The 11,416-nt window shown below is 42.5% G+C and overlaps 1 protein-coding gene across 2 annotated transcripts in view; it reads left to right on the top strand.

Annotated features, from left to right (window-relative positions):
- The first annotated feature begins 554 nt into the window (after nt 1-554).
- The window catches only part of ANAPC5 (anaphase promoting complex subunit 5), an 11,701-nt gene continuing 839 nt past the window's right edge, over nt 555-11,416 (top strand). Inside the window, exons 1-14 of one of the 2 annotated variants that reach the window (XM_009073748.1) lie at nt 555-660; nt 1,049-1,244; nt 2,198-2,264; nt 3,001-3,102; nt 4,210-4,400; nt 5,222-5,303; nt 5,985-6,074; nt 7,025-7,170; nt 7,631-7,766; nt 7,996-8,070; nt 8,837-8,958; nt 10,107-10,214; nt 10,694-10,856; nt 11,413-11,416. The exon at nt 11,413-11,416 is cut by the window's right edge and continues 171 nt beyond it. In XM_009073748.1, coding sequence (XP_009071996.1) covers nt 561-660; nt 1,049-1,244; nt 2,198-2,264; nt 3,001-3,102; nt 4,210-4,400; nt 5,222-5,303; nt 5,985-6,074; nt 7,025-7,170; nt 7,631-7,766; nt 7,996-8,070; nt 8,837-8,958; nt 10,107-10,214; nt 10,694-10,856; nt 11,413-11,416 — 1,582 coding nt within the window. In that variant the 5' untranslated portion in view covers nt 555-560. Of the gene's footprint in view, nt 661-1,048; nt 1,245-2,197; nt 2,265-3,000; nt 3,103-4,209; nt 4,401-5,221; nt 5,304-5,984; nt 6,075-6,988; nt 7,171-7,630; nt 7,767-7,995; nt 8,071-8,836; nt 8,959-10,106; nt 10,215-10,693; nt 10,857-11,412 lie in introns of both variants that reach the window. The other variant, XM_009073749.1, reaches the window with a different exon arrangement.

Here is an 11,416-nt window from a genome sequence, read left to right as displayed (position 1 = left end):
AGCGGGCCCTGCGGCAGCGGGAGGAGCTGCTGCGGGGGTTGTCTGTGCCCACTCTGGTGGCTGAAAAGTGCTTTGAAATGTGTAAATGTCTAGCGTTAGAGTCGTACGTTTGGGGCAAAATGTATCTCTTGCTTCCCATGAATCAGCTCTGAAAGGCACAAACCAAACGTCAGAGTTGCCCGAGTTAAGCTGTCTGTGTTGCACGTCTGTTGTCACATCAGAAACTGCAACAGCTCCAAAAATGTGGAACTATTTTGAGTTCCTAATTGTCTTGTTAAAAGAGCAGCACTTTTACTATTTTCTTTACTAAAAGAACTGTTTAAAAAGAGAAAAAAATCCAAACCTGATTATTATTGGGTTTATCATGAATATGAAATGAGTTTTTTCTTTACCTAATATGGGTTTTTTAATCTAATGGATATTAAAACCTTTTGGGCCTGATGAATTAGCTGCCACTTGGTCCTGTTTGTGTTTACTGATTTTTGCCTGAAATAGGAAAATGTTTTATGTGATGCCTATATTAATACCCTGTATTAATTTCCCTGTTTAGGCTAAAGCTCATGGCAGAAGGAGAACTGAAAGATATGGAGCAGTTTTTTGATGACCTTTCAGATTCATTTACAGGGACAGAGCCAGAAGTTCATAAAACAAGTGTAGTAGGTAACTAATTGTTATCCATAAGCTATTTTTGATGTGATGTCTATCACTGATGTCATTTAGTCAGGATACAGCTTCGTTTTTCTCTTTGGGGAGGTATAAAATTGGATAATTTGATTTTTCTCTTGCTCACATGTTTTTATATTAGCAATACTTTTGCATATTCAGAGGTTGTTAGTGATTGTATCAATTTTCTGTGATCAGATTATCTGTGAGATTTGCCACTAAATCAATACCAGATTCACACCCTGAGCTTGGTCACTTGGTAGGCTAAGACGAGACACTAAAGTGAAGTGAAATGATGTGGTTTAAGCTCCTGGTCAGGATTTCCAGTCTCCTCTCTGATTCAGCACCTTCAGAGCACCCTCAGAGCAGGTGTTTCTCCTTGCAGGTCTGTTCCTGCGCCACATGATCCTGGCATACAACAAATTGTCCTTCAGCCAGGTCTACAAACTCTACACCGCGCTCCAGCAGTACTTCCAGAAGGATGAGAAGAAGAATGGAGCTGATGAGAATGACATGGAGCTGACACATGCAGAGGAGCTGGATGGGAAAATGGAGAAGGAAGAACTCGATGGACCTTTAAGGTGATATGTTCATGGATTAAAGTCTTTTCCACCTCTTAAGAAAATTAGGTTTGTGCTTTTTTAAGCTCTACAGAGCTGTGGCTGCTTGTTTCCTTGGTGCCACCATGTGGTGCCACTTATCAGCGGCTCCTGGAAGGTGGCAGTGCCTTATCCTCCCCTAGGGAACCACTGGCTTAAGGGCAGTTGCAGCCCACAAATCCCCAGTGCTGAGTGACTTCTCTGGTTGTCATGTGCCAAAGCTGTTGGAGAGGTCACTTCTGCTTCCAGCAAGGAAAGATTGCTCAATAAGGAAAAGTTAAGCTTAATGATTGTGGTTTCTCTTTTCACCCTTGCCCAAATAGAGATATTTTACATCAGAAGGAGAAGCAAATACTGAGTTTCCACCCTCTAAAGAGCTGCTCCACTGTAAGAATAATACTAAAAGCACATTATATTTAGATTGTATTTTCTAAACTGCCTTTATATAAGCTTGTGCAGGAGTTGCTGCAGCAGGAGTCAGACAGCAGCTTTTGGGGTCTGGCTGTGTGCAGTGCTTGTTGTCTTTCCATGGAATACACTTCTTGCAGAACAGCTGTTTTCTAGGGTGATGTGTGTGGCCGAAGTGCCAGTTCATTGCATTGTGACTGTCTTCAGGAGAAAGGGAAAACAGAGCAAATCCATTTGAATATGTCAACCTCAATCTTCTCTCTGCTGTTTTCTTTTAGGTTTCTTTAGGGTGTATTGAGGGTAAAGTTCCTATTGACTATGGTCTCTGCAGGTTGATTACATCTGAACTGTGTGAAATCCTTTGGACTGCTAACTTTGATGTAGTAAATTTTATTCCTTTCTAAGTTTTCTCAGTTTGCTGAGCTGTGGTATCTGATCAAACCTTTTAAAGCACAAGTGTGGGGAGTCTGATAAAATCCATTTCCATGCTGCTTGCCCTTGTTACTGACCAGAGTGTTTTTCACCAGGGAAGAAGAGACAGCTTGCAGTGGGCCTCTGTCCCAGAAACAAGCAGAGTATTTCCTTTCTCAGCAGGTATGCTCATTCTGAATAAAATGGGGTAAATATTCCATCGCAACATGACTTTCACCTCGACTTCTGTCCACAGTGCTGGACAGGATGTTTCCTATTATCTGTGGTTGATATTTTGCATGTTGTTGCTGAGTGTGAGCACTTGGGGCTAAGATTGTTTTAGCTAGTCATGTCACCATATGCTGATGTTTAGTTCTGGGAAGGTCCTTGTGCTCTGAGTGCTGCTGATGACTGTGGAATGTGCAGTTTTGTTGGTTATTTCAGCTGGTAAATGAAAAATAGAGCAGAAATACTCAAATGTCAGTAATGCAGTATTCACTGATGCTTATTCTGGTAACTAATTACTGTAACTTGTTATTATTTGAACAATTTGCCTGAGCAAACTGTGGATTTACTTGTATTTAGTTCCCTGAGTGAAAGATACATGTAATTCCAGAGAGCAAAGTGTTGTATTAGTTACTCATGGAGAAACTTAACCAGAATTCTTTAAGTACCTTCAAACAGTGCTTTGAATAAGCTTTTATTTGACCTGGTCTCTCTGATCTCTGGAAGGTGAACACTAACAAAATGGAGAATAAAACTGGCACTGATGTTTCAGTGTTATAGTAAACAGAGCTGCTCCAAAACCTTCTTTAATGCTCCCTCCAGCAGACAACATGGCAATCCTGTATCCTAGTGCATTTGTAACTCTTCAGATGGAGTTGCATGTCTTACTTTGACTTTCCCAATTTGATTCCAGGCTTCTTTATTAAAGAATGATGAGACAAAGGCTCTGGCTCCAGCATCTTTACAAAAGGAATTGAACAACTTGTTAAAATTTAATCCAGACTTTGCTGAAGCAGTAAGTATCTTTTTCTTCATCCAGAGGGGTTGTAAAGGGATTTCTTACCTCTAGGATGGGATTATTTGGGATTATTTGTATTGAAACGTAAGAAGACGATAAAATTGAGAGCAAGTTGCATTTAATGTTTAGTAATTCAGACTGAAACTCCTGAAGGTACAGAAACCTTAATTAAGCTAAACACTTCCCCTCATGTCTGGCTTCAAACACAGATATAAGCCTCTTAATTTTGGTAGGACTGAGTCTGGTCTTGTTCAACTAAATCTAAAACTTACTTTTTTAACCCACGTTTTCCTAAGGAATTTCAGGCTTCGTACTCCCATGGTTTAAAAATCAGTATTAAGTGCAATATTTGTGGATTTTTCTGGCTGATGTTTCCCTTTATTTCTGGTGCTTAATAGCACTGGAAGCCACAGACAACTCCCACTGAGGGTATTTCCAGCCCTGCGCTGTGAGCACTTGCCTTGTCCCTCAACACTTTATTCTTGAGCAAGTTCCATGAGTTCCCAGTCAACTCTTTTCCTGCTTTACTTTCTAACTCTTTGTCTCAGCAGCCCTGGGCTGAAGCAAACAGGATTTCCCTTGCTCTCATTTGGAGACATATCCTTGAAAGGACTTCCATAGCCCTGGGCTGGACCTCACAAGTCCTGTGCAGTGTTCTCCTTGTCTCACATAAAGAGCTGTCCTGCCCATGCCTCAATGCCAAGAAGAAAATACATAGTTTCAGCATCTCTTTTCTGCCAGCACAGCATTTGGAAGCAGTGCTGATGCTTCTGAGTATCTTCCTGAGTACAGACATGGTGGGAGTCATACCTCCATTCCTCACTTTACATGTGACTACAGGGATTCTACCTATGTGGAGACCTCAGTCTGGGTGGGATCGTTCTGACAGCCAGTTTGTCATCTTTGTAATCCTTTTAGGGCAAACAACTAATTTTATCCGATAAATTGCCTAGTTTTATCCAGAAATTCTGCACAGGAAGTATCAATGTTGTTGCAGCTTCTGATCAAGCACTTTCCTGGCCATGCATTAGAGCATAGTAATTAGAAACAAAAGCATTGGTTTAATATCTGTGTATTTAAAGCTGTTTTTTCTTCATCTTTTAGCATTATTTAAGCTACTTAAATAGCCTCAGAGTGCAGGATGTCTTCAGTTCCACACACAGCCTCCTGCATTACTTCGACCGGTTGATCCTCACCGGAGCAGAGAGCAAAAGCAATGGGGATGAGGGTTATGGTAGGAGCCTGAGATATGCTGCCCTGAACCTTGCTGCACTGCACTGTCGTTTTGGCCACTAGTAAGTGAATATATCATGCCACACGACTGACATTCATCTTGTTGCATGTCTTAAGTGCTGGTAGAGAGACCTTTTTTGCATCCTGAAGGAGCAGAAGGGACTTTCTCTGACTGACATCAGCTATAGCTGGCTTGGGACTTCCTTGGAATCTTTGTTTTATTTTGACATTTATTTGGTCTAAGAGCTGACATTTGTCTGTGTCCTGTTGCTGTTTCCTGGGTATTTAAATCCTCCATGACCTCAGAAGGGTCAGTGGCCATGGCTGCCTATGTTCAGCCATATTCTCAAGCAAGTGGGGTTGGTTTTCTGTTAACATTCAAGCCCACATAGAGTTGATGATCTGGAAAAACAAGAATTTAAAACAAAAAGAAAAGCCATCTGAGCTTTTTTAATTTCAAACGCCATAAGGGTGGGATTAATTTTGTTGATAAAGTCTCTCCTCCATATATGGTTTGTATTTATTGACTGCTGCCTGGAGGCATCGTGTGAAAGGACTGGAGAGGGGAAGGACGGTGCAAAATTGAGAGCAACAATTTCTACTCAGGCAGATACTAAAGGTTGCCCCTGTTCAAACAGCAACTTGGCACGTTGGCATTACAGGGTTTGAAAGCCCATGTGGGGTTTATGGCTCCTTTTGGCTTGGAAATGTGGTTATTATCCTCACAACCTGAATATGAGTGCTAGGAGGAAAACACAGGCTTCCTCAGTCTGTTAGATCAACACTCTTCTGAGTGCCATATGCATAATTTAGATCAGTATTCCTCTGTATCAGAATGTTCTGTCTTCAGCACTAATTGTTCTCCCTTTCTGCTTGCTGGTAGCCAGCAGGCTGAACTTGCCCTTCAGGAGGCCATTCGGATTGCCCAGGAGTCTAATGACCATGTCTGCCTGCAGCACTGCCTGGTAAGAGCTGTGTTGAGAAGGGGGTAAGTAATTTTGCTCAGTGAACTGTTGCAGAACTCCTCTTCCAGTAGGATCTCGCTCAGGGCACAGGAATGTCGTGCCCAGCAGTGGGGTGACATTGCTTCTGGCAGGTGTGGCACCTGGAGCAATAAACTGTGGGGTCATGGGATGGTTTTGTTGCAGCTCGGGATTAATTTCTTAAACATGAATGTGATGCCAGTGATCTCAGTACTAAGTCCTAAGTTTAGTCTTAAGTAGTTTGTCTCTTTAAAGCATCTGAGCTTCTTCCTTCCTGTCTCTTGAATTCTCAAAGACTAATCAGTTGCCTTTAGAGCAGATAAAAAGGGGGAAGGAAAAGACTTAGATTTCTCTGTATTTCTTTCCTGTAATCAACATTATAACGAATTGACATCGATGGTATGAAACCCCTGAGGCAATGCATTCTGCAGTGCCCTGTGTGGTGGGGTTTCTGTGCATTCCTGGCCCTCCACACCTATGTCCCAGCATAGCTGCACTTCTCAGCACAGCAAAATATACATTTCCTTAGAATCATTCATTAATCCCAAAGAGTGGTTTGTGTTTCCAGTCAGTTCTTGTGCATCCTGTAACAGTAAACCAAGTTAAAAGTGCTGCAGCCATTAGCTATTTGCAATGAGATTTTCTCTCTCTTTTCCTTGCTAGAGCTGGTTGTACATCTTGGAGCAGAAGATCTTTGACAGCTGTGTCCTGCTGGAGCACTCTGTGAACAAATCTTTACACTTCGGGTTGCCAGTGAGTCCATGTCATTAATCCTTAGCTTTGTCCTGGGACAGCCCCACATGGTGAGGGTGTGTGTGTGTGTGATAGGGTTTTGAGTCTTGTGCCTGGCCTGTTCAAAATATGTAACAGAATTTAAGGAAATCTATTTTAACACTCCAAAACTTATCTGTTTCCATGAGTTTTACTCTTCGTATTGGCAAAGCAGAGTTCAGTTGTTTTAATGCCAGAGCACTGTTGCAAGGCTCACTGCTTTTCCTTCCAATCTGTTTGATTTTCAGGCAGAAAACCTTGCTGTGGCTACTGGCCTGAGGCACTCTTTTGGCACGATCTGGTGCTCAAGAGAGGTTCTTATGCCTCCACCTTCCCTGACAGTCAGTGCTGATGCCTCTGGGCAGGGCTTTGAACACGTTTACTTGAACAGTTCTGTCCCAGCTGTGAAATCGTGCAAGGCAGCTCTCCCCTTTAGTGCCTTGAATCCATTGGCTGTTATTGTTTGGTTCTGTCTTCCTCAAATCTGTGATTGCTTCAAGTGAATTGTTGTAAAATGGACTGAACTGCTGTTGGGAGATCGGAGCAAACATGGCTGCTTGGTGGGGAAGGGGAGGGAAGGCTCTGTGTTTCCACAGCTCTTTCATCACTGCAGAAATCCAGGTGCTGTTCCTGTCCTCCCCTGTAAGATTTCTGTGCGGGAGAGTGGAAATTACCTTTCACATCCAACAAAATGACATTCACATATGTGTGGGTGTGCATAAGTGGGTATTTCAAGAAATGCTTCGAGCAGTGTTCCTTTGTCTGTGCTGAGTAACATCACATCTTTTGGGGCGTTTTTTTATTAGTTTAGAACTCTTGCTTCGGTGCAGTTTACAAGCCTGACGTACTCTGTTGCCTTTCAACACTGTTGGTGTGGGTTTTTTTCCTTCTTCCAGTATCTTGCTTCCTTGGGAATACAGTCCTTGGTTCAGCAAAGAGCTTTTGCAGGAAAGGCTGCCAGCAAACTAATGGATGCCTTGAAAGATTCTGATCTGTTGCACTGGAAGCACAGCTTGTCTGAGCTCATCGACATCAGCATAGCACAGAAAACAGCCATTTGGAGACTCTATGGCCGCAGGTATCTGCTTTGTTTTGAGCCCCTGGGTCAGCTCACTGGACTTGTTAGCCCATAATGCATTTATATAGGTGTAACAAGTGACTGTGTCTCTCCAGTGCACTAAAATAAAGCAATCAGATTGTGATTCACTACAGGCTGAGTGCAATTATTTCCATTCTCTTGTGTTCCTTTAAAACTCATAGTGAAGAAGAGATTGAGTTTCCATTTAAGAGTGGCAAATAGATCATAAATTGTTCCTGTGCCCCCACTTTGAGCATCTCTGTGCCTAGGCTGTGTGCAGCTTTCAGTCTGTAGTACTTGATGTGCCTGCACAGTCCAGAGTCCCTGGATAGCAGTTGCTTTGCAAGTTTCCCTTCTGGCTTAGCAGAAAATGTAGAAACTGTTGTCACAAGAAGACTAGAGATTAAAAATGATTGTTGTTTTGTTGCTTGAAAACTAAAAGATGTTTCTCTTGCACAAGCACCATGGCACTTCAACAAGCCCAAACGTTGCTGAGCATGAACAGTCTGGAGGCTGTGAACGTGGGTGTTCAGCAGAACAACACAGAATCCTTTGCTGTGGTGTTGTGTCACTTGGCTGAGCTACATGCAGAGCAGGTGAGTCTTAGGGCTAGTTGCACAAAATGTCGTGTGGTGAGAGGACCTGTGGGTGCTACTGACAGAGTGCAAGACTTGACCTGTGGTTTGTGCTGCCTTGAAAGTCTGCAGTGGGGGAAAAGACAATATGAGGTGTTTGCTTGGCAAGTTCTCTCCCTGGAGGTTGTGCTGAGAGGGAGGGGAGCAGTGCCTGCCCCAGGACACTGATCAGTGCTGTTCTGTGTTACAGGGCTACTTTGCAGCTGCTTCTGAAATACTGAAACACCTCAAGGAAAGATTCCCTCCCAACAGTCAGCATGCACAGGTAGAATATATATCATTTAGCCTGTTATGCAACTTAGACAATAGGATCTGAATCCCATTGCTCCTAGTTTCTTTCTTCTGTATGCCTTGGGCTATGTTTTCTCATTCCCCTTGGCTCATGTCTTCTTGGGAAGCTGTGCAGCATCAGCTTTTCTCCAAAAGCATGGAAAAGCTGCCTCTGTTGTTTTCAGACTGATGAGACATTTCTCCCTCCACAAGCTCCTGAGATAAAGCTGTTTAAATCAAAGTAGGAATATCCATTCCCTACATGAGCACACACAGGAATTAAGTGCTCTGCATTGATTTGGAGCTTCACAGCTCTGTTTAATTAGTGCTGCTTATGATATATTACGATCCAGAAATAACTGAAAGAACAGGCTAATAGCCTGGATTTTGTGTGACTCTGGGAAACATTACTGCAGGAGTCTGTAAGATAGTATTTACACTGGAGTGTTCAAGATCCCATTAAGTATAGTCTGGTCCTTCTCTTTTCACTCCAGAACAACTCTACTGTCTCAAAGCATTAGTAATGATTTAAAAGAGCCTTTTTACTTAAAATGCAGGCACGTCGGTGAGCTTCAACATTGAGACATTAAGCCAGGCCTAAGCTTTTCTGTTTGAGAACAGTAATTTAGTAAATCCAATAATGAGTTAGTGTGTCTAGACATAAATATCCACAAGGGAAGATAAAAAGTAAATTCTAACTGGGGATTAGAAGATGAGCAGGCACAGCTTCTAAAACTTGTTCCTGGGTGTTCTTTGTTTAGCTTTGGATGCTGTTTGATCAGAAAATACAGTTTGAGCGAGCCATGAACGATGGCAGGTATCACGTAGCAGATTCTCTTGTAGCAGGAATTACAGCACTTAATAGCACTGAAGGTGTATACAGGTAAGAAATCATGAATCTTCATACACTTGCAGGTGTGTCCCATGAAGATAATAAAGGATTTAGCAAAATGATTGCTGGCAGTCGTGTGTGCTTGCATGTTCTTCCCTTTCCAGAACTAATTATGGCCATGCTGTCTAACCTCCGGTGCTTATTCCCCTCAGAGCATGTCCTGCAATAATAATTTGTTGTTTCTCTGGACTGCTTAAGAACTGCTGAAGTTCTTAAGAACAGCTGAAGTTGGTGTTATTCGTGTAGATCAGCTGTGAGAACACTTTTTCAAAACCAGCTGTGGTAGATGTACTCAGACCTGAGCACGAAGAAGATTTTTGTGTCAAATACCTGGGGAGAGAGCTCAGGCCTTGAGCATCTTCCTCTGTGTCCTGGTTTCTGCATCTCCAAAATGGAACAATGGGATTTTTATTCTCTCACTTTAATAGGTTGTTTCTAAATGAGAATGGCATGTTAAAAATAGGATTCAAACTTGTTACTTGTGAGTATGAAGATCAGCTTGCTGTTAAAAGCAGTTCCTTGTTGATTTTCAATGAGGCAGAACACCTAAAAGCAGCCAGGGCCAGGAAGCAGGAAGATCAGTACTCAAGCTGTGGGACCGGATGCTTGTTCTTCTGGCATTGGCCTGTTCATGATTTCCTGGATCTTTAAAAGCTCTGCTCAGTGTCTGGTCCAGGGCACTTGTGCACATCCCCTGCTGCTGTGCATTTGGTTCTGACTTCCCTGTTCTCATGTTTTTCTGTTGCTCCTTATCCTTGTTAGGTCAAGCCAATTTTAGCTGCTTTACCCCATACCTGTTTTTCTCACAGATAATTAATTACTTGTGCTTTCTAACTTGCATGGCCTCCCACTTTTGCTGCCTGTTTGGCCTTTGTTTTTGGCAATCCCTGCTTTCTGTCTAAGGCTGTTTTATGAGTTTGATCCTTTCTGCCTGGGAGTTGTCCAGTTGGCACCAGAGAGATCTGTTTTTCCTCCTGCCTGTGTGTGTAGCATGTGTACACTTTGTCAGACTGCCAGTCTGCAGTTAGAAGAAACAGGGGTTACAAAACAGAGACTTGTTTTGCTGTGTCCTGAAGAGCAGAATTGTATCTAACATACAAAAGTAAAATCAGTGATGTTTTTCCTTTCCACCTTGGCAGAAGAGCCATTGTATTGAAAGCCCAAAACCAAATGTCAGAGGCACACAAACTTCTGCAGAAATTGTTGATCCACTGCCAGAAAATCAAGAACACTGAGATGGTGATTAGGTAAGAATGTTTCATTTTCAGGGTATTAAAGCCACTTTGCAGTGATTAGAATCAGCCATTTCAATTTGTCTGTGTTCAGACTTCACTAGTCTTCAGATTACCTGCTGCGATTTTGAGATTACAGAACCATTTCAGTTATTAAGCATGGTATGGAGGAATCCTCAAACACTGTGGCACTGAAACCGAGTCCCTTTTGATATGTAAACTAAAGAGTGGTGAACTTAAAGTTCCATGAAAAACACTGCATCAAAAATAAATATGAAATAGAAATGTGTGTGTGCAGTTGTGCCTTGATGCAAACCTTCAGATTAGTTTATCTCAGTGGCATCTCCTCTGGAGGGTGTAAATTATGTTTACTGTGTGTGCAGTAATGTAGTTCGTAACAAAACCAGTACCATTGTGGATGGCATGATTCCTTGGGAAACAAGTGGATTTTTCCATCTGAAGCAAGGTGTGTGACTCTGTGCCCTGTGCTGCAGTGTGCTGCTGTCAACAGCAGAGCTGTACTGGAGGTCCTCGTGCCACACCATCGCGCTGCCGGTGCTGCTGCAGGCCCTCGCCCTCGCCCGCGAGCACAGCCTGCAGTACTTGGCCTCCCAGACCATGCTCAACTTGGCCTTCTCCCAGGTAGGTCTGGTCTGTGTTTTCACAGGGCTGCAGGGCAGCATTTATTCTGGGGACCTGTGAGGCTTAAGAACACAGCCTTGTTGGCATTAAGTTGTTGATTCTGAAGACTCAAACTGTCAGAGCTTTCAAGGAGTTTAATAGAAGTCGAGTTTCATCTGTATCACTAAAATGTACAGTTATTGCATATAATTAAGCAGCATAAATTTGTCCTGTCTTAGTCTCTGCAGTTGCTATTGTTAGGCTGGTATTTTGGCTTTCTAGTAGCACAGGTTGGCTCATGTATTAAAAACAATGCTAGGAATTAGTTCAGTTGTATTGTTTATTCTGAGAGATTTGGCTGTCAGCACTGACTGAGTGGAGAAGCCATTCCAGATCATTTCAGATAGCAGCTCTTTTTTACTGATAAATTATGATTTAAAAGAAGATTTTCTTTAGATTTAAATTTTGATTTAAAAAAAAATTACAATTGTGCTACACCCTTGTGTGTGATGCATTGTGTTGTGAGAAACAGATGTGGCTTATGTTTGTCTTCTCTGAAGAAGCTGCTCATACCAGTGAATTCCAGTGTAAGCCCA

The sequence above is a fragment of the Acanthisitta chloris genome, unplaced genomic scaffold (assembly GCF_000695815.1).
Source record: "Acanthisitta chloris isolate BGI_N310 unplaced genomic scaffold, ASM69581v1 scaffold45644, whole genome shotgun sequence".
Taxonomy (NCBI): Eukaryota; Metazoa; Chordata; class Aves; order Passeriformes; family Acanthisittidae; genus Acanthisitta; species Acanthisitta chloris.
The sequence above is the reverse complement of the archived record's forward strand: the minus strand, read 5'-3'. Positions and strand labels throughout refer to the sequence as shown.